The sequence below is a fragment of the Mesoplodon bidens genome (assembly GCF_964165515.1).
Source record: "Mesoplodon bidens genome assembly, chromosome: 15".
In the NCBI taxonomy this organism is placed as follows: Eukaryota; Metazoa; Chordata; class Mammalia; order Artiodactyla; family Ziphiidae; genus Mesoplodon; species Mesoplodon bidens.
Window position 1 is genome coordinate 86,616,979 of NC_138171.1, and position 22,112 is coordinate 86,639,090.

The 22,112-nt window shown below is 51.2% G+C and overlaps 1 protein-coding gene across 1 annotated transcript in view; it reads left to right on the forward strand.

The window, feature by feature from the left end:
- The first annotated feature begins 3,878 nt into the window (after nt 1-3,878).
- SNX8 (sorting nexin 8) overlaps nt 3,879-22,112 on the forward strand; it is a 40,782-nt gene continuing 22,548 nt past the window's right edge. The window contains exon 1 of the mRNA XM_081255716.1: nt 3,879-3,998. Within this exon, the coding sequence (XP_081111842.1) occupies nt 3,905-3,998 (94 nt within the window). The 5' untranslated portion in view covers nt 3,879-3,904. The remainder of the gene's footprint in view (nt 3,999-22,112) is intronic.

Here is a 22,112-nt window from a genome sequence, read left to right on the forward strand (position 1 = left end):
CAGTGGAGCAGCTAAGCCCGTGTGCCACAACTACTGAGCCTGCACTCTAGAGCCCGTGAGCCATAACTACTGAAGCGTACACGCCACAACTACTGAAGCCTGCACGCCTAGAGCCCATGCTCTGCAACAAGAGAAGCCACAGCGATGAGAAGCCTGCGCACCGCAATGAAGAGTAGCCCCCGCTCACCACAGCTAGAGAAAGCCCCCGCGCGCGCAGTGACAAAGACCCAGCGCAGACATAAATAAATAAACAAACAAATAAATAAGAAAGAAGGAAAGAAAGAGGTTATGGGTGGACCAGAATTTCCTGATTAAGAACTTTGAAGATAAATTGCTAGCTTTATAGCACAGGGGAAATGCCACAGGGGCTATGAGGATGGTCTCTGGTACCAGACAGCGTGGATTTGAATCCCAGATCTTCTATCAGCTAGCTCTGGGGTCTTAGTGTGTTGAAGTTCTCTGGCTGAACTGGAGATAATCATACTACTATTTCCTAAATTTATCATGAGGAGTTGATGAGTTTCTAAAGAAAAAGCACGTATAGGAGTGCTCAGTACATAGCAGGCACATTCAGTAGATGTTAGTGTGGTTAGTGTGCTTAGTATTCAGTGCTGTTTATCAGACATTCCTGGCTTTCTGTCTTCCAGGGACATGGTAGTGTCCCACTTGTGGCTCGGTAGAGCCATGACACAAGTTCTGGCCAATGAATTTTGAGTAGAAGCGTTGTGTGTCACTTCTGGGCCAGAGCAGTTAAATGCTCCAGAGTACTTTCCCTTTGTCAGGATGGCAGAAATTCCAGATGGTGGCTGCCCCCTTATCCTGGGTTTCGGGCTGACGAGGATGAACGTAAACCTTCGTTGTTTCAGGCCTCTGAGATCTGAGGTTGTTCCTGCAGCATGATTGAGCCTATCCTGACTAACGTGAACTACTGTTACTACTTCTAGGATATACTCCTCACAGCATTTAGTAGCTCTTTTGAAGGGTCCTTGGTAGGACTTGGAAGTGCTTGCATTTTTGTAGGATACCTGATGGTGGCCCCTTTCTGCAGGACCCGCTGTGTGGTGAGCCCCCACTTCGGCGCTCTGCATTCCGAGCTCCCTCCGTTTGCTCACAGAGTTCTCATTTTCCTGAATGGAAAGCAATAAAAGTGACGGCAAAAACATTAGCAGTCTGAATGTAATTGGATTCTTGCCACTAATCAAAGGGTTTTAAAAATCAGAAATTCCTGGCTTCCCTGGTGGCGCAGTGGTTAAGAATCCGCCTGCCAATGCAGGGAACACGGGTTCCAGCCCTGGTCCAGGAGGATCCCACATGCCACGGAGCAACTAAGCCCGTGTGCCACAACTACTGAGCCTGCGCTCTAGAGCCCACGAGCCACAACTACCGAAGCCCACGTGCCTAGAGCCTGTGCTCCACAACAAGAGAAGCCACCGCAATGAGAAGCCTGCGCACCCCAACGAAGAGTATCCCCCGCTCGCCGCAACTAGAGAAAGCCCATGCACAGCAACGAAGACCCAACGCAGCCATAAATAAATAAATGAATAAATAAATTTATTTTAAAAATCAGAAATTCCGTTTTCTATTTACCATTTCCTGAATGAAACAGAAATAGTATAAGGATTAGGCTTCTTTGGCGAGGATCTAAAGAAGTTACAGGCAGGCATATTTCAGTGCACACTTCCCAAGCACTCTCTCACCGTTAGAGATATCTGGCAGTGTAGCCCACAGCTCGTAAGGACTGAACTCCCTCTTCTGGAGGCATTCACAACCAGTCACGTCGGAACCAGTGGTTCATTTTTCCTTCCACAGCACCCACGTTTCCAGCCCCAACACCCACTGCACTCTGTGTGCTGTGAGAATCCTGCTGTGTTCTGCTCCTCCATTCAACTCCAGCAGGAACGTTGGAGGGTGGGGGTGTCTCCTGGTTATCCCTGTGGGGCGTCCCTCACTCTCCTCTCTCATGCCGTAAAAAATTCCATACCTAGCAAATGCTCAGGAAATGTTTGTGAGAATAAAACAAACTTTCAACTTAGAGCAGTGGTCTTCCACCTGGGCTGCACCTTAGCCTCGTCCAGGGAACTTAAAAAAAAAAAAATCCAGAGTCCGGGCCATACCTGAGACCAATTAAATCAGAACTCCTGGGGGTGGGCTTCAGGCAGAGTATATTTGAATGCTCCCCAGGTGATGAGTGCCCCCAAGATGCAGGACCACTGAACTGGAGGCTGTGTGACCATATGTCAGGGGTGTTAAAGTAAAATAATAAATTTCCTGTGCTGTTTTTCTTGAGTAATATCTGACTTTATACTTGTTTAATGCTTCACAGTTTTCTAGGTGCAGTGAATGTTTAAACATTTAACAAAGATCTTATAGTCTAGCAGGGGACAGAGATATGTATCAAATAATGCCAGGAGGGCTTCCCTGGTGGCGCAGTGGTTGAGAGTCCGCCTGCGGATGCAGGGGACACGGGTTCGTGCCCCGGTCCGGGAGGATCCCACGTGCCGCGGAGCGGCTGGCCCCGTGAGCCATGGCCGCTGAGCCTGCGCGTCCGGAGGCTGTGCTCCGCAACGGGAGGGGCCACAACAGTGAGAGGCCCGCGTACTGCAAAAATAAAAAATAAAAAATAAAATGCCAGGAAGTTAGAGGGAGGCGGTGGTGGGGGAATGTGTGTGCCCCAGTCTTGGGAGGGGAGAAAGTGCCGAGCACAGCATTCGATGCAAAAACAGCCTAAAGGAAGCCCATGGTGGCAGGAGGAAACAGCATCCCACTGTGGCTTGGGAAAGCTGCTGTATGCCCACCTGTGGCAGAGGTAAACCGCTTCCTCAGTTGTGCTGCGGCAGAGGATTGTTGTTGGTGCCAGCCCACAAAGAGGTCCGGTAGCTATAGCAAGGAGAACTAACCCCCTGGGGAGACTGGGGCCCTTCCTAGGACCCTGACAGGGACCCTGGGCTCTTGATCGCTGTTACCAACTCCCTGGGTGTTTTTATAGGTGTCCCAGTTTTAGGAGGCCCGAGGTCCTTACTTTTGAAACCAGGCCCTCCCTAATGGAGCCCTACCAATCGCTCCAGCTTCCGCTTCTGCTCCCACTGTTAGCCTCAGGAAGACCACAGCGTCTGCAGCTGCGTGATGCCTCAGGGTCTTCGTGCCTGCGGGGACCCACTCCCTCCTTCTGCTGAATTCCTCACTCCTCCAGCCTCAGCTCAGGCTCTACTCATCCTGGGATCCCTTCACCCCAGCAGGGCCGGGGGAACCCTCTTGTGCGGCGCTCCCACAGCCTTGTTTTGGAAGTCAGGACACTGGATCCATTCGGGTCGCCCGTCTGTCCGCCAGACGGGGGAAGGTACCAAATGCATCTTTGTATCCTCAGCACCCAGCACAGGGCCCGCCTGGCCTCCAGGCGACAGTCAGGAGACCTGAGTGAGTGAGCCAGTGAGTAAGAGGGTGGTAAGTGAACGAACGACTGGATGACAAGGTGGGTAAATGAGCGAATGAGCTAGTGGGTGAATGAATGAGCGGGTGAACGAGTGGGCGGACGAGAGGGTGCGCGTGTGAATAAATGAATGAATGACTGAGTGGGTGCCTGAGTGAGGGCAGGTGGGGGCTGAACGAGTGGGCGAGGGTGCCGGCAGCGAACCGGCGGGCTGGAGCGGCGGACGCGGGAGGGCTGAGCGCGCGCCCGGACCGCGCCACGTGCCCTACCCGGGGCAGCGTGGCCAGGGCGGGACGGGGCGGGGCGAGGCGAGGCGAGGCGAGGATGGGAGTGGGCATGGCGAGGTCGGGCGTGGGCGTGGCAGGCCCGGGCGGGCGGGGATAAGCTGGGAGTGGGCGTGGTAGGCCCGGGTGTGGGCGGGGCGAGGCCAGGCAGAGCCCAGGCGGGTGCGGAGGAAGTCACGTGGCGCGCTCTCACATGACTGGCGGCGCGATGGACCCGCTACCCGCGGCGCCAGCAGCTGCAGCGGCTGAGCCGGAGGCGGACGAGGAGGCGGACCCGCCGGCGGCAGGTATGGCAGGCACCCACGAGGCCCCGCGCTGCTCTGGCCAGCGCCCCCCGAGACCCTGAGGCCTTCGGTACTCTTCCTGTCGGCGGGCGCCCCGCGCCCCGCCGGGTCCCCCCTCCCATTCCCGCGTCCACGCCCAGGACGGCGCGTGGCCGCGCGGCCCAGAACCGGAGCACCTGTCCGGGTTTGCGCCTCGCCGCGCGCTTCTGCCCGCGTCTCCCCGGGACTGTCCGGGTCCCTGGGGGCCGCAGGGCCCGCCCGCCCCGCGCTTCCTGCTTGCCGGCCTGCCCGCCGCGTGGGGCGCAGTCCCTGGACCTGCCGGGCCTTGGCAAGAACTCCTGCAGCTCAGGACTTTCGTGTTCTCGAACGCCAGCCCTTCGTGTTTCTCCCTAAGTGCTTTTCTTAGCAGATGAGCGTGAGGCTTGCGTTTTCTAGGATGTCCCTGTTTAAAATGGTACCCCCTCTAGTCCTCTAACTGGAGGATAGATGAAGGTGGGTGTTGGTGTGAGTTACTGCTGCTTCTTGGGGGGTGGCGGGGGCCCAAGGTTGGAAGCTCCGGCTGGGCCGTCTGGCGAGGTGTCCCTGAGGAGGCCATGCTTAGCGTTCTGGAGGGCTGCTAGACACTGGATTCATTAGGGAGAAAAAGAGGCAGAAGTGGAGTGAAGCTCCTGGGGTCAGGGGTGGCGTTGCACCGGATTGGCCTCATTGGCATGAAGTCCCTTGGTGAGTCTGCGTCTAGGGAGCAGTCCCCACCCCGCCACCCACAGTGGTCTTTAGTTACTTTTCCTTTCTCATGGAGCTGTGTAAGGAGAAGATCTTGCTCCTGGTTAGAACACTGTGTTCATGAGGTCACACGTTCGAGCCCAGGTGGGCCAGTCGGCCCTCCTGTACCAGGGCCGCACGCTGGGCTCCTAGTGTTTGGGTAGGAATGGTTCTTCCCCCGAGGATTGTAAAGCAGCTCAGAGTTCCTGGACATGATGGTTACTCAGGGGTCTCTTTGCAGGCACAGGGACAGCCCTGTTTCCTGCAGGGCACACCCACTGGCTGCTATTGTGGTGTCATCTACCACAGTTCTCCGAGACTGGCAGCGGGCCTTCCGTGGGGCCCTGGTGATTTTTTTAGCCATCCTGGATGGCAGGTGAAATGGTAGAGGAAAAAAAAGCCCCAGAAAACCCACAACCTAGAGGCAAGTGACTTGTCCACAGTGGGCAGTGTTAAGGGGGCATGTCGTGGTGTGTGTGGGTGGTGTTTGGAGGGGCTGGAGTCAGAAAACACAAGTCTTTGAGAATGAATTTTGTCCAGAGGTGATATATGTATCTCTCATGCTTTAGCAAAGGTTTCTTTTTGACTGTTGAAGAAGCAGTGGCTTATGGGTATACAGCGAATTTCCCCTTCTCTGGTGTTCCGTCCACACAGCCAGAGCCCCCCGTTAATGTTAATTGTGGGGATCACGGGGGTCTAGGTCTTTGTAGTAGCTTTGGGATTGTCAGAAAAAATTGTGTTCACTGCGGTTTTCAGCCTTAAGGGTCTTTTATATTATATTCTAATCCCTGGAAGCTTAAGCTGTAAATGATAACTCCCTCCTGACAAATTTAACTTTCAATTATGCAATACATGGACAAACACACAGAACATTATAGATTAAAGTCTCACCCCATTTGCAGTCACCTCCTCTTACCAGTTTGGGATGCATCCTCTCATCTCTATTTTTATGTCTTATACATACGTGTACTCAGACAACGTACACCTCCTTGTGTGCTTGTGCGCTTGTGCCCGTGTTTCCCTAGCGTAGTGTATTAGTTGTCTACTGCTGCTGTAACAAATTACCACAAACATAGAGGCTTAAACAGCAAAAATTTATCATCTTACAGTTCTGGAGGTCAGTAGCCCCAAACAGGTTTCTCTGGGCTAAAATCCAACTGTGGACAGGGCTGCGTTCCCTCTGGAGGCCCTGGGGAGAAGCCGTTTCTTGGCTTTTTCCAGCTCCCAGATGCCTTCTGCATTCCTTGCCAGAGGGTCTCCTTGCTCCAGATACCATGGGCCACACCTTTCTTGTCCCGTCATCTCTCTGATTCTCTTTCTTTTGTTCACTTCTTCCACTTTTAAGGACCCCAGCATTACATTGGGCCCACCTGCTAATCCACATCCTTGCCCTCCTTTCACAGTCAGCTCATTAGCAACCTAAACTTCATCTACACCTTTAATTCCCCTTTACTGTGTAATCCAACAGATTCACAGGTTCCAGGGATTAGGATGCGAGTACCTTTAGGGGCCATTATTCTGCCTTAGATACCCCTAAGGAGTGGAATTGCTGGGTCATAGGATTGCATATTTTTTGTTTTAACAAATCCTTACAAATTATCCTCTCTGGTGGCTATTACCAATTTATACCTGTAACAGCAGTGCATCTTTTCCCCATAACCTCATCACCATTTCATACCATTTTTTAAAATACTCCCTTCAGCATTAGAGAAATTAAGAACGTGTTTTATTTTTGTTTTAATTTCTATTTCTTTGATTATCAGTGAGGTTTAGTTTCTTGTAATACTTTGACCTTGTATGGCCTTCTGAACCAATTGTTCTTATTTTTTGCCCATTTTCTTAAGGGATTGTCTTTTTTCTTTGATTTTTAGCAGTTCTTTTTGTATTTTGGACATAAACCTGTGGTGGGTTTTATATTAAAACCATTAACTATCAAAATATCTGCCTGGAACACTCTGCTTTCTGACTATGCAGGATGAGAGTTTATTTCACGGCTTGTTTAGAGGTTACAAAGCTCAATGATTGTGCCTTAGAGTGACAAAGAATGAGTATGATATGTGCTTGATTGTCTAATCTGATTTTTGCGATTGCATCATACACTGATAAAAAAATATAGACAGATTACCACTGTGTATCCCAGCCCTGCTTTCCTACAACCCTGCAGACCTAAACTTGGTTTTTATTTATTGATTTATTTATTTATTGGCCACTCTGTGTGGTTTGGGGGATCTTTGTTCCCTGACCAGGGATTGAACCCGAGCCCTTGGCAGTGAAAGTGCCTCGTCCTAACCACTGGACCGCCGGGCAAGTCCCCTAAACTTGGTTTTTAGGATAAGGGAGAATCATCTTCACTTCCGTTGGAGCGCCTCATTGGATGGTACTCCATACATCCCATTCGGTTAGGAAGCTCTGAGCTGTTTGTCTTCCCAAACCTCTGGCTGCCTCCTGGCTTTCTGTGGGGTCAGGCCTGAACTCTGCTCATCCTCCAAGCGCCTCCGTGACCGGCCGCCGCCCTCTCTGCACGCCTGCGCGGTTTCCACGCCCCCTGTGCGCCCGCCACCGCCCTCGCTGCTGCTGCCCTGCCTGTACACATCTGTTAGGCAAGTCATGAGCTGTCACTTGAGATGTGTGCATTTGACGGATTAAATTATACCCTTAAAGTACCATCTGCATTGGGGCAAAAAACCTTCCTGTCCATTCCTCTCCCTCCGTTACACACATTTCCGTTGTCAACTCCTGACCGGCAGAAACCATTATTTTTCTTTACATCCCAGTGTCTAGAATAGTATCTGCTTTGTGGAAAGGGCTCTGAAAAGAATTACAGTTTTTTTCCCCCCCCGTGACATGCGGGACCTTAGTTCCCCCGACCAGGGATCGAACCTGGGCCTCCTGCAGTGGAAGCTCAGAGTCCTAACCACTGGACCACCAGGGAAGTCCCTAGAATGACATTTTTATTGTAAGTGTTTTTTAGGATAGTATCACATTTTAGTTTGGTAACAATGGTAGCTATGTGGATATTATTTAAATCGGTGTTAATGGTCTTGAAATCCGTCTCTTTCTCCCTTTCACACACACACACACACACACACAATTTGCAAGGTAAAAGGTGTCCATTTGAAGAAAGAGGAACTGAATCACTATTACATAGAACACATTTTGCCAGAATTTGTGGTTAGCAAGAAAGTGATATGTTCCGGGTTGGGGAATTCTGCTTTGGTTTATTTTTTCCTTCCTAAGAAAAATGCACCAGAAAAAGAGATGTCTGGCCTGCAGTGTGCTGGGGTGACGGGGCGGGGCTGGAGTGGTGAGATGCTGGAGAGATGTGAGCCGCCTTCTGTGGCCCGCAGTGCGTGTTAAGAGGAGCTGCCCTGGTGGTTAGAACCTGGGGCAAGTGAGCAGACAGGCGGCCCGGACCCTCGGGAATTCGAAGAGCTCGACCCTTGACCACGCACGTTACCCTCTGAAGAACTGTAGCGCTTTCATCCTTTGAACGTTTTTGTTGTAGAATCATTAAGAAGTCATAGCCAGACTTGGGGTAGACGTTCTTGGTGAAGGTACCAGTATTAAAACCTCACGTGGGACAGGCGGGCACAGGAGGGCTCCAGACATGACCTGTGAGTTGAGCTCTAGGGGAAGCTGAGGCCACACTTGGCTCTCTCTCCTGCTGGCCAGGTTGTAGGAGGACACACGTGTCCTTGGGGTGTGTGGATAGGCATGTTGGTGGGGGCAGGGGGGGTCCTTCAGCACTCTTACCCAATTTAGAGTATGTGTGCTAAGCAAAAGGAAAGTGAAATTGCACGACTGATGAATCCCAGGGAAGCTTGGTAGGGACTGGAGACATCTCTGAGATGTACATTTACATGATTTTCCGAGAGTCTTTAACCTGATTTGTGCCAGTGAAGTTCTCTCCTACAAGTCTTATGAGTGAACTGTAAGCAGACCAGTAAAGCTTCAGGTGGTATGTGATTTGGCACTTCGGGGAGAATGTTGCTGTACGAGTAAGATAACTGCAAATACAAACGTCTTGTAAAAGGGAGCTCACCCGGGAGCTCGCAGCAGCTGCTTTTAGTATGTTTCCTTTTTTCCTGTGCATATGCGTTTGACACAGTTAACCTCAGGGTGTGTTTACGTTTGGTTTGGTAGTCTGTTCGTTTCACTTAGCGTTATTCTACACTACTAAGAAGTTTTCATAATTCTCTATTTGATGTCTCTGTAATAATGAATCAAGGAATGTACGTTTGTGCTTTTGTTTTGTTTTTTTTTTTTGCGGTACGCGGGCCTCTCACCGTTGTGGCCTCTCCCGTTGCGGAGCACAGGCTCCGGACACTCAGGCTCAGCGGCCGTGGTTCACGGGCCCAGCCGCTCCGCGGCATGTGGGATCTTCCCGGACCGGGGCACGAACCCGTGTCCCCTGCGTCGGCAGGCGGACTCTCAACCACTGCGCCACCAGGGAAGCCCACGTTTGTGCTTTTAAAGTGCTAACGTGTAAAATTTGATCCTTAACGTTAAATCAATATAAAAAAAATGTCCTGATGCTTTGCACTTGGTAAACAAAGTTTCTGTCCTGCTAAACTAGTTCCCCAACCTAGAGGCGACCGCTGCTGTCAGCTGTGCGTGTTGAATCGCAGTTTTAGTAGGCCCAGTTGTTAGGCTTTGAGAGCTAGGGAGACGTCCTTACATGGTCTCTGCCATGTCCTGTTAAGTGGCCTTCTGCAAATACAAGTACTGAGTCCCAGCACCCTCCACTGAGGATGTTGAAAGAAGCCAGAGAAAATACATACCATGAGACTCCTCTTTTTTCTTTTTTTTTAATTTATTTAATTTATTTATTTTTGGCTGCGCTGGGTCTTCATTGCTGCACGCGGGCTTTCTCTAATTGCGGCGAGCGGGGGCTACTCTTCTCTTTGCAGTGGCTTCTCTTGTTGTGGAGCATGGGCTCTAGGTGCACGGGCTTCAGTAGCTCTGGTGCATGGGCTTAGTTGCTCTGCGGCATGTGGGATCTTCCCAGACCAGGGCTCGAACCCATGTCCCCTGCATTGGCAGGCGGATTCTTAACCACTGTGCCACCAGGGAAGCTCGAGACTCCTCTTTATATTAAGTTCAAAGCCATGCAGAATTAGACTCTGCTGTGTGGGTTAGAATTAGACTCTGTTTACGCAGGTGATGAAAGTATAAATGAAGAGCAGGTGAAATGGCATGGAAATGGGGCTGTGGTCGCCTCTGATAAGAGAAAGGAGGGTCTGCGAGGTACAGGTCATGGGGGCTTCCAAGATCCCAGCCATCTTTTAATTTTTGACCTGGATAGTGGTTCCACATGTGTTTGATACATAGTTTTGTTAAACTGTCCATAGACATTTTATACGTGTGTGTGTGTGTGTGTGTGTGTGTGTGTGTGTGTGTGTGTGTGTGTGTGTGTGTGTGTGTGTGTGTGTGTGTGTGTGTGTGTGTGTGTGTGTGTGTGTGTGTGTGTGTGTGTGTGTGTGTGTGTGTGTGTGTGTGTGTTTCACAGTAGAAAGTGTTGGGGGAAAACCCAGTGTGTCCCAGATCCTGAGACATTAAATGCACTTGCTAACAACACAGTTTGACAAGCAAAGGTGGGTGCTAGGGATCTCATTTTAAAACAGGTTTGTGGGCGTTTTGGTCTCCCTTAGTTTTTGCTCTCGAGTTAATATTGGAGATGTATTTATAATGAAATGCATGTTTTGTTGAATTGACATCCACTCCTAATCTCACTGTGCATCAGCAGGAGATCCCTGGCTCCGCTGTTTCCGATGTCTGTGTCTGGGTATTATTGGTGCTGGCCCGACCCGCTGGCGAGTCCAGGTGTTCCAGTGGCCCCTGGGACCAGCAGGAAGGAGGACCGAGACCCCAGGGCCACTGGCATCTGTGTGGCAGCGGGAGGGATGTCTGGGAAAGTCACCTGCTGTTGAAAGTACGTGACTCTTTGGCAGAGGCCATCTGCTGAGACAGAGAGTCAGGTGATACTCCTGACTTGGCACAGTTAATTATCTTTTGAACAGTAATTTCACCTCCCAGCTCCGGAGAAGTTCCAGTCCAGGCTGGGGGTGGAGGGGTTTTCCAAGAACTGGCCACTCACTGCTGGGGTTTTGAACGAAAGGGAGATTTGAAATTGCGTTATCAGCCCTCAGGACCCGAGGACGGTCTGTACGTGTGCGGGTCTTTATCTCGTGATGGCTTCTGCACACCGGGCGTCCTTCTTAGGATGGACGGTGAAGTAGGGAGTCTTGTGGGAGTTTCTGCAAGAGGTTATAGTTTGCCTCTGCCCCGTGGAAGGGGCCTGTTTCCCCTGAGAGGGTCTCTGCTGGGCGTACAGAGTATCCCATCCTCTGCCCCCTTGCTGGGAGGGAGTTGTTTTGGGCGTTCTTTGCAGAGCGGCAGCCTTGTGTGGTAGCTGTGATGACTAAGCCTCTCAGAGCACCTGCTGTGTGCCAGAGGCTCTTCCTCTGCCTGACGTGTAAAGCAACTTAATCCTCTCAGTAATGCTACGAGGCGAGGCGTCTCCCCACCCCTACTTTACAGATGGGGAAACTGAGGCACGCAGAGGCCGTAACTTGCCCGGCACCTACAGCTAGTGGATGGTGGAGCTGGAGTGCCGTCCTGTGCGCGGCTCCGGCCCCCGGTGGGAGGGCTGCCCCGCGGACCCCTTTCAGGACCCCGTCTGGAGGGTTCGCTCCTGACCGCTTTAGCCAGTGCCTCCCGGACGGAGACCCTTCTGTCCTCAGAGGGCTTTTCTGAGGGGAGAGGTGGCCCTGTGAGCCCGTGCTCGTAAGGAGCACCCGAGACCCTCGTGAGGCGCTGCGTTCCCTCTTCAGAAAGGGAGCGGCGGCGCCGGGCCGCGGTGAGGGTGCGAGCTTGGGCCTCAGCCCTGCACCCCGTCTGCTGAGCCTCCGAGTTCAGTCCGGGGAGCGGGGCGGCGCCGGGGGCTTGTCTCCAGCTGGCTTGGGCGTGAAAGCTCTCAAATAACAGGTCGCGTCCCTTGCGTTGCGACCCACGGGCCGAGTTCCCCCATCTGTCTGAGATGCTCAGATCACCCTGGTTCACCGGTTTCCGAGTTCTGGGCAGACAGGCACTACGGGAGAGTCCAGTCTTCGTTGCCTGGAAAACTAGGTCTCCACCACTTAGTGCAGAGGTTTGATTGTGGGGGAAAACTGACTCAATATTTTTCCTTCTGTGACATTTTTCACGGTTCCTAATTTGTTCATGCCGGTTTCTGGGGCGTTCCGTGTTCTGATTGATTAATGCATTCTTGGTCGTTTACCTCGCAGGCAGCTGGAAGGCAGGGGCCTTTTTTTAAAAATTTAATTTATTTATTTTTTATACCGCAGGTTCTTATTAGTTATCTGTTTTATGCATATTAGTGTATATATATCAATCCCAATCTCCCAGTTCATCCCATCCCCTGCCCCCTCCCCAGGCAGGGGCCTTGTCTCACTCCTTGTTACCCCTTCTGTGGATCAGTAAATATCTGTTTAAATGGATTTAATTGTATGTCACTTGGCTTGTACTGTTGGGTGATCGCTCGGAATTTTATTAAAGGGACTGAATGAGGCTGCGAACGCAGGCCTCCATTTAGTCTCCACTGGGATCGAGACACACTGAGTCCGCCAGATAGTCTGGAACATGTTCACTTTCGTGTCCAGAGATCCTAGAAAACCTGAGTCACTTTCAGACGGAACCATCCAGGCCTGGGAGGAGGGTTTTAAAAAAAGGAACAAAACCAAAGCCAGATTGAATTTAGTTAAACAGAGATGAGTATTCTTTTTGGAACTTTGAACTTCTACTTTGTGAGTTATTCCAAGATTTCCCGAGTTAGCTAAAGTAGTATTCTTTTTAAACTCTGGAAAAAGTCCCTGGGCCTCCCCACATAAAAACATTCCAGAAAGGAGAGACCTAAGAGGCTTTTTGAGGGAGAGACTCAATGAACCCTTTCAGAAGCAGGTTTGGTGAGATTCACGGAGAAGCAGGGGTCCCGTGGCTGCCCTGCGGGTTCCTTTTGCTCCAAGTTGAGTCAGAGGAAATCATCTGATAGGTGACTCCTTTCGGGACTGGGCTTCAGTCTTGTGACGTCCTAAGGAAACAAACCAGTGATTTTCCCCTTTCTTTGTGTTTTGGCCCCTCGACTCTCCCTCCGGAAGGAATAGCCACTTTTGGCTGGAGAAGCACCATTTGTGTGAACGTGAGTGGTTCACGTCCCCGGAGGTCCCAAAGCTCTGGGGATTCCCAGCAGAGTTTAGGGAGTCACATGTCAGGGGACCCAGTGCTTGAGGGAGCCACATCCCCAGGCCAGCAGTTCATTCGCTGTGTGGTTTCATCTGGGCACAGGTCCTGTAAAAACCAGCTGCGTGCTAGATGCCTTCACGTCTAAACATATATTTAACATTCTTGTAGCCAACCAGTAATGTAGATGGTATTGTCCCCATTTTAGAGAGGAGAAAACTGAATGCAGAGAGGTGAGCGGCTTGTTCACAGCAGGGTTTGCGCTGAGACCCTCTGACCCCTGGCCCAGGCGTGGGGTGTGCCCGCCCCTGCGCCTCTCCACGTTGTGGGCCTCGAATGAGGCCCTGTGAGTTAAGGAGGCAACAGGGATCTGGTGTCATCGGGTAACCTGGTGCAAGTTCAGGCCCCACGCGTCACCTGGCTGACTCTGACCAGGTGGGCAGTGCTGCCGGCTGGGCCTCCAGTTTTCACATCTGTGAAATGGGGTCACAGTACCTACTTAGACTGTTTGTAGGGTTCAAGAGATGTTACATAAGCATCCAGAAGGTTCAGACACTGGTTGTGGCTCTTGCTGTAGTGGTGGTCGATACCGCACATGGCTGTCCAGGTGGCCGTCTTCTTCCCTGCCTTTGAATTCATGGGAAGCGGAAGAAGAGGGGAAAAAAGCACTTCATTAAGGGGCACTTGACTGGTTTCTTAGCATCAGTGGCTGCTTCCACTTCGACTCACTTGCAGCTTCAGGCCACCCCCGGGAGGCCCACAGGGTCCTGAGTGTGGCCAGTTGAAGTTTCTGTGGCACCATCACCAGCTCAGATTTTCTTACTTGTGCCTGAAACCCAACCAAAGGATTTCACAGGTAGATGGTCTTTTCCTTTCTCAGCAGACACCTTCTTTAAGATTGCGAGCTGTGTTCCAGGCGCAGTGCTGGGGTGGGAGGATACTTAGTTTGTATTTACAAGAACTAGAGAGAAGAAGAGAAGGAATTCATAAAGCATTTTTAAGAGCTTGATTGAGATATAACTCACATACCACATAATTCACCCATCTCAGGGGCACAGGTCAGTGGTTTTTATTGTATTCCAAGAGTTATGCAGCCTTGGCCACCGTTGATTTTAGAGCATCGCCATCATCCCGTACCCGGTAGTAGTCGCTCCCCTTTCCCCCCAACCCCCTCGTCCCCCAGCCTAGACAACCACTGCTCTTTCTGTCTCTGTAGATTTGCCTGTTCTGGAAATTTCATATAAATAGAAACATATAATTTGTGGTCCTTTGTGGCTGTCTGCTTTCACTCAGCACAGTGTTTTCAAGGTTCATCTATGTTGTAGCGTGGGTCAGTACTTCATTTCTCTTTATGGCTGAATAATATTTCGTTGTATGGATAATTCACATTGTACTTATCCATTCATCAGTCCACGGACATTTGGGCTGTTTCCATGTTTTGGCTGTTATGACTAATGCTGACGTGAGCATTCATATACACATCTTTGTGTGGGCATAGGGTTTTTCATTTTTCGTGGGTGTACACCTAGGAATGGAATCATTGGGTCACATGGTAACCCATGTTTAACCTTTTGAGGAACTGCTGGACTGTTTTGCAGCAAACTTTGAGGGTTCCAATTTCTCCACATCCTCACCAACACTTGTTATTGCCTTTTTGATTATATCCATCCCAGTGGGTGGAATCTCACGTGGTTGGTCATCTTTTCATGTGCTTGTTGGCCTTTTGTACGTCTCCTTTGGAGGAATGTCTATTCAAATCCTTTGTCCATCTTTAAAATTAGGTAATTTGTCTTTTTTAAAAACTTGAGTTATAAGAATTCTTTATGTATTTTAGACCCAGGTCCCTTATCAGATACATGGTTTACAGATGTTTTCTCCATTTCTGTGGGTTGTCTTTTTACTTTCTTCATGGTATCTTTTACAGCAACAACAGTTTTTAATTTTGACGAAGTTTAATTCATCTATTTTGTTCTTCAGTTGATGCTTTTGGTGTCATACCTAAGAAGGCTTTGCCTAACCCAAGGTCATAAAGATTTACTCCTATATTTTCTGCTGAGAGTTTTGCAGTTTTCGCTCTTACATTTAGGGCTGTGATCCATTTGGAATGAGTTGTTGTGTATGGTGTGAGGAAGGGGTCTGGTGTCATTCGGTGGCACTTGGAAACCCAGTTGTCCATCATAAAGAACTTTTCGGGTGCACGTGCTGTGTGCCACCCCTGTGCTAGGCAGTATTAGGGAATCAGAGCACCCTGAAGGGGTTTATGTGGTGTGTGGGAGAAACCCGTGGATGAGATGGGTTAGGAAAGCTCAGCAAGGACGTTCAAGCCAATCACGAGAGTAGGAGGGTCAGTGACTCCAGCTGGGGCCCGGGAAGCACTTCGCTGGTGAAGGGGTGTCTGGATTGAGCTTTGGGGGCTGGACGGGATTCAGTTTGGGAATTCTCAGCTAATGAGTACCAGAGGGCTTGGAGGGACCTTAAGAGAGAGTTTATATTTTGCTTCAAGGTGAAAACACTTAAACCTTCGCAGGAAGGTGAAAAACATGCTTCTCTTGCTGTGTAGGTTGGTTACCGTCAAGGCACGTTACAGCTTTCTGTAATCAGGGGATTTGCCTTCTATTCTTTGGGGAGATAAAAGGATATAGCTGCAACCTGGCAGAGAGGCCATGGGGGGGGATGGGAGGATGTCACCGCCTGCTTGAGGATGTCACTGCTCCAGGGCTCCGCGTGGCCGTGCGTGTTAACAGCCGTCCTTCTGGCTGCAGCTCACCGAGGCGCGGTTCCTGTCACTGGTGAGGCCTGAGTGCGACTTGTGTGGGTGGGGAGGGCGTGGGGCTGTCACCCTGCCTGGGAGAACACAGTAGGCCTTCTTGCTGCTGCGAATTGGAGTCCTTCTTTCTGTCCACAAATGCTCATGGAGCACTCACTGTGTGCCAGGCACTGTTCTTTTTTTGTTTGTTTGTTTTTTTGCGGTACGCGCCCCTCTCACTGTTGTGGCCTCTCCCGTTGCGGAGCACAGGCTCCCGACGCGCAGGCTCAGCGGCCATGGCTCACGGGCCCAGCCGCTCCGAGGCATGTGGGATCCTCCCGGACTGGGGCACGAACCCGTGTCCCCTGCATCGGCAGGTGGACTCTCAACCACTGCGCCACCAGGGAAGCCCCCCGGCACTGTTCTTGATCACTGGGATACTGACTGTGAGCAAAGTGAACAGAAAGTCCTGCTCTCGTGGGGCTGATGTTCTCGTAGTGGGAGGTGGACAGCGCTCGGCGGACACAGCGAGTCGGTGACGCACGTCAGAGCCGCGGGGGCAGCTAGGGCGCAGGGCCGTTGTCCCTGAGGAAACGTCACCGAGAGTGAGTTTTGCACCAGGATTGGAAGGAGGTGGCCTGGTGGATTTCTGGGAGGAGAACCCTGGCAGAAGAGACGACAGGTGAAGGCGCCCGGGCGGCAGCGGCGTGCTGCGTTCACGGCGCGGCCGGGCAGCTGGTGTGGCTGGAGAGAGGGGAGCAGGCGGGCGGGGGATTTGCTGGCCGAGAAAGGTGAAGAGGCGTTTGCGGGGGGCGGTGGTGGAGCTGGGGAAACCCCGCGTTCGGAGCTATTCTTCTTAGCGGCTGCGATTCTGATCCTCAGTTAGGAAACTTTAGTTTTTTGTGGTTTTTTTTTTTTTTTTTAAATGCTGCCAGGAAACATGCACAGATCACTAAGGTGACCGCAGTGACTCTCCGAGGGGGGTTTCTGAAGACAGTGCTGGTGACGTAGTGTGGTTCACGTGGGAAGATAGAAGCCTTTCGCGAAGCGTCTGTGAGCAGGAAAAAAATGTGGAATTCTCTAGGAGTGGATTCTAAGGATAGAATAAACAATAGGGCAAACTCTTTTGTGAACGGTGACATTCTTCACGCTGTTTTTAAGAGCAGAAAGCAGTTAGTAGGAGAACGGCTAAATGATTTTTAGTTCCATATCTAAGTTATTATTCAGTCTTTACAGGTAATAGTCTTAATAACTTCGAAAATATGGAACAGTGTTGTAAAAGGAAAGAAATCAAGGTAAAATGGCAGATGAATTGCGACTGTATTCAAGCGTCAAGGGCCTACCAGAAGGGCGAGGAAAACCGGACGGAAAAGCGTGGGTGTCGGCCAGCATGGGAGGCAGCTGGAGCCCCTGCTGCTGGGAGTGTAAACTGGCTCAGTTACTTGGAGAACTGGAATTCACTGAGCTGCACATACGAAACCCCAGGATCCAGTCATTTCACTCTCAGGAATGTACTGAACAGAAATGCATACATGCAACCACCAACGTGCGGGTGCTGGCGTGTTTGTAGCAGCGGCGTGTGAAGCTGCCCAGATGCTGCGTGGCCGCAGAATGAGTAATAGGCCCCGGCTGATGACACAGCGGGATCCACAGCAAGAAAATGGACCGTCTGCACCCCATGAGCCACGCAGAGGGGTTGTACACACCACGAGTGGAAGAAGTCAGAAACAGAGGAACTCAGGGTTTGAGTCCGCGTGTATGGTGTCAATAAAGAATCAGGCAGAGGCAACCTGTGGCTTTAGAAGTCTCTCCCTTGGGGAGAAGGGAGCGTGAGGGGTAGTACCCTCCTTTATCCAGGTGCTGTTACCCTTGTATGTAGATTCATTGAGCTGAACAGTTTTGAGATGTTCGCTTCTCCGTGAGCATGCTCTGTTTCAATATAAAAGGGTTTTAAAAGCCAGTGAGAAAAGAAAGGAATTGTATGTTTTGTTTTTTTTTTTTGCGGTAAGGGGGCCTCTCACTGTTGTGGCCTTTCCCGTTGCGGAGCACAGGCTCCGGATGCGCAGGCTCAGCGGCCATGGCTCACGGGCCCAGCCGCTCCGCGGCATATGGGATCCTCCCGGACCGGGGCACGAACCCATATCCCCTGCATCAGCAGGCGGACTCCCAACCACTGCGCCACCAGGGGGGCCCAGGAATTGTATGTTTATTGTATATAATGAAACACAATGTTTGCATGGACTTTCTGGACACTTATGTAGAGAAAAGTGCACAGACCTGCCTGGAAATCGTACCCATCAACTCTAGGATAGTTGTTACTTTGGAATAGGAAAAAAGGGGTCGGGAGGATGGTGTGCATCTGTAACATTTTGTTTATTAAAAATTCTTTTCAGCAAAAAATAGGGCACAATGTCCTCTTTAGTGAAATCTTGGTGGATACATGGGTTCTGATATTTCCTGTACTTTCATGTATGTTTGAAGTATTTCACAACAAAAATACATGTATTTAAAAGGATAAGATGGAAGTGAAACAGTGTTCATAGTGATTATCTGACTGGCTAGCAATTTAGGAGGTTTTTGCTTCCACAGAAAAGTTGAAGGAAACGTGGTCATAGAAGCTTGGAAACATGCTTGGTATTTGAAAATTGCTTGTGTCATATCACAACACTATACACGTGGAGAATAATGCACACAATGAACACGGATGTATATAGATTGTTGGGTTGGAGAGATTTTCTTTATTTCAAGATGTTTTTTTTTAAATGGATTTTAAAAAATAAATTTATTTATTTATTTATGGCTCTGTTGGGTCTTCGTTGCTGCACGCAGGCTTCAATAGTTGTGGCTCGTGGGCTCAGTAGTTCTGGCTCACGGGCTCTAGAGCGCAGGCTCAGTAGTTGTGGTGCATGGGCTTATTAGTTGCTCCGCGGCATGTGGGATCTTCCCAGACCAGGGCTCGAACCCGTGTCCCCTGAACTGGCAGGCGGATTCTTAACCACTGCACCACCAGGGAAGTCCCTTTATTTCAAGATATTGTAACGTTACATAAAATAGGTTATTAAAAGAAAAGTAAACCTTAAAGTTGATGAAATTGAGGCCATGCACAGTTTGTTCAGTTGAGCTCCTGAGTTAGGGACAATCAAAAGCTGGCTGGTGACAGATCACTTTTCAGGGCGAGCTGACCACAGATGGGGCAGCTCTGTTTCCTGGCGTTTGGGGGGCGTTCCTGACGTCCTCTGGCCATGGAGCTGCTGAATGCTCATTTCTGAGGCCATGGCCATGATAAGGATGAGGAAACTTCTGCTTCCATTTCCTGAGAACAGTTTGTTAACTGCAGAATAACAGTGTAGCTTAGAGAAGTTTTCAAAGGTTGAAACAGTTTCACGAGCCTGAGAAGGAATATTCAGGTTGAAAATGGCGTCTGCGGCCCCGTTTCATGTGATTTCGGTGAAAAGGTCGTCGTCTGGAATGTCGTTCGTTCCGCGTTTGACGACTGCAGGAAGTCCGGCGGCAGCATCTGTGCACGTCTGCGTTTTGTTAGACGAGGGGCACGGGTCTGGGTGAGGCCCTGAATTCCTTCCCTCTGGTCGCCCTGTGACAGTGGTTCTCACACTGTGGCCCCTGGATCCGCAGCATCATCTGGGAACTTGTTACAAATTCAGATTCTTAGGCCCCGCCCGAGACTCTGGGACTGGGGCCCAGCAATCTGTGTTTTTTTAAGTGTAAAATATACATAACGTAAAATTTTAACTGTTTTTAGGTGTACAGTTCTGTGGCATTAAGTACATTCATATTGTTGTGCCTCCATTGATACCATCCATCTCTAGAACTTATTCATCTTGCAAGATGGAAACTCTGCCCCATTGAACGCTCCCTCTCCATCCTCCTGTCCCGCAGCCCCTGGTCCCCACCATCTGCTTTCTTTTTCTGTGAATTTGCTCTAGGGACCTCACGTGAGTGGAATCATACATTGTCTTTTTGTGTCTGGCTTATTTCACTGGACATGATGTCCTCAGGGTCCATCCACAATGTAGCAGGCGTCAGTACTTCCTTCTTTTTTAGGGCTGAGTAGTGTTCCGTCGTGTGGATGGCCCGCATTTTGTGGATGCGTTCATCTGTCAGGGGACCCTTGGGTGGTTCCACCTTTTGACTACTGTGAATAATACCGCATTGAACATGGCTGTGCACTTATGTCTTCCAGTTCCTGCTCTCAGTTCTTTCGGGTACAGACCCAGAAGTGGAATTGCTGGCTCCTATGGGGATTCTATATTTAATTTTTTGAGGAACTGCTGCACTATTTTCCACAGCGGCTGCACCAACTTTTACGGCCCCACCAGCCACACACAAGGCTTCCAGTCCCTCCACGCCCTTGCTAACACTTTTCTTTTTTTTTTTTTTTTTGCGGTACGCGTGCCTCTCACTGCTGTGGCCTCTCCCGTTGCGGAGCACAGGCTCCGGACGCGCAGGCTCAGCGGCCATGGCTCACGGGCCCAGCCGCTCCGCAGCATGTGGGACCCTCCCGGACCGGGGCACGAACCCGTGTCCCCTGCATCAGCAGGCGGACTCTCAACCACTGCGCCACCAGGGAAGCCCACTTTTCTTTTTTTGATAAGAGCTATCTTAACCACCAGCGTGCGGGCGAGCCCGCAGGTGCTCCTGATGCGTGCTCAGTTTGGAGACTTTAGCTCCTGTGACTGTCCTGTCCCTCGCTGGTCCCTGCCGTCCCCAATGCTGGTGAGCCAGCAGCCGAGGATGGCAGTGGTGGTGGAACCCTGAGCGTGGAGTCCATCAGAAGACATGTTCGTATGCACCTGCCACTAAACGAAGAAAATAGGGACCTTCCGCACTGGCTGCCTTTGGGGGCCACGTGACCTCTCGTGGCTTGAAAGGCACTTCACACTGAGGGGTGCACTGCCAGCAGGGAGGCCCCCAGGGCTGCCTGGGCTGAGCGGGCGGGGTTAGGACCTTCTCCTAGCGCTTAGAGCAGCACCCCACCTGAGCTGGCATGGATCGTGCGGGGCAGCCAGGCTGACCTTGGCCCCCGTGGGTGGCGCCCTGTGCTCACTGTGCAGGGTCTCCCAGTCTGGACTTCCGTGTTGGTCAGCATTTGCTGAGGTTTGCTTAGATAAAGCAAGGGTGTGTGCGAGTCAGAGTGGTTTATTCAGCAAATCCTGTTTGTTTCCCAAAGCTTTGTTGGGGAGTAAGGGCCCCAGATGTTAGCTGCTAACAGAGCACGTGGGATTAGACGTCTTGGGATGCATCCCAGGGGCAGGATTGCTGCCTAAAGGTTCCGATGGAAGTGTGTTGGGAAGGATAGTTGGTCTGTGTGTGTGTTTGAAGTTTCATGGCTTTGATTTGTGGATAACCCGACTTGGAGAATCCCAGAATCTCAGAGCTGAATATGGCTGTTAAATACTCCTAGCTGGCTGTTTCCCTTTTCATGCTGTGTGACCTTGGGGTCACACAGTGCGCTGGTGGCCGGCCTGGGAGTGATGCAGCTCCTTGTCGCTGTCACCCTGGAGCCAGCGGAGCGAGATATCCAGAGAGGAGGGGAGTGTGAGGCTCGGCCACACTGACCGTGAGGCCCTGACCCGTGGGCCGGCCTGGAGCCAAGGGCCCGACACCTGTTGTCGTGGGGGAGCACGTGCCAAGTTTTACTCAGCAGACTTAGAGCCTCTCTTGGGCTTGGAGCACATGAGGTCTGGGCTGGAGCCGAGGGTCCCCGAGCGTGTCGGGGAGCTGGGGATCTGAGCTCCGCTGTCCCGTTCTGTGCCCACAGGGGCCGTCCGTGTGGGCCGGCGTTAGCCCGCTTCTCAGCCTGCGGGTCTGAGAGCTGCTTCCTAGCCCAGTGTCAGGACAGTGGGTGGCTTTTGAAGGCCAGGGCTTCCGACTCCAGGGGACCCCATGGTAGAGCAGTTTTGTGCTGGAGAGTTTGGAGGGACACCCTCGGAGAGGCCTGTTGGAGAGCTCCGAGGCCGTCACTCGCCCGCCACACTGCTGGGGACGTCGGAGACTGGATTTCCGCCCGTGTCCGTCTAAGGTCAGGGCCAGCCTTTGTCCATCACCGTTCATCAGGGGCCTGGCTGGCCTCTCTTGTCCGAGCTGTTTCATCTCTGAGGGGGCTGGCTTGGTGGACGGTGCCTCTTCCAGGCCCTGGTCTTACGGGGCTGCTTAAACTGGTGTAGGAGGCTGCATTTGAGGAGAGTCTTAAAGTCCTGTCGGTGACCTTGACATCCACACCCTTGGTAAACCAGAATCTCCTCCCTGCATTTCTGCCCTTTCGTCAGCGTGTGGTCCATCACATGACAGTTTAGCCTGTCTGAAATGGTCTTTTTCCCTTCTTTTTTGCTCTTCAATTTTTGTTTTTCTTT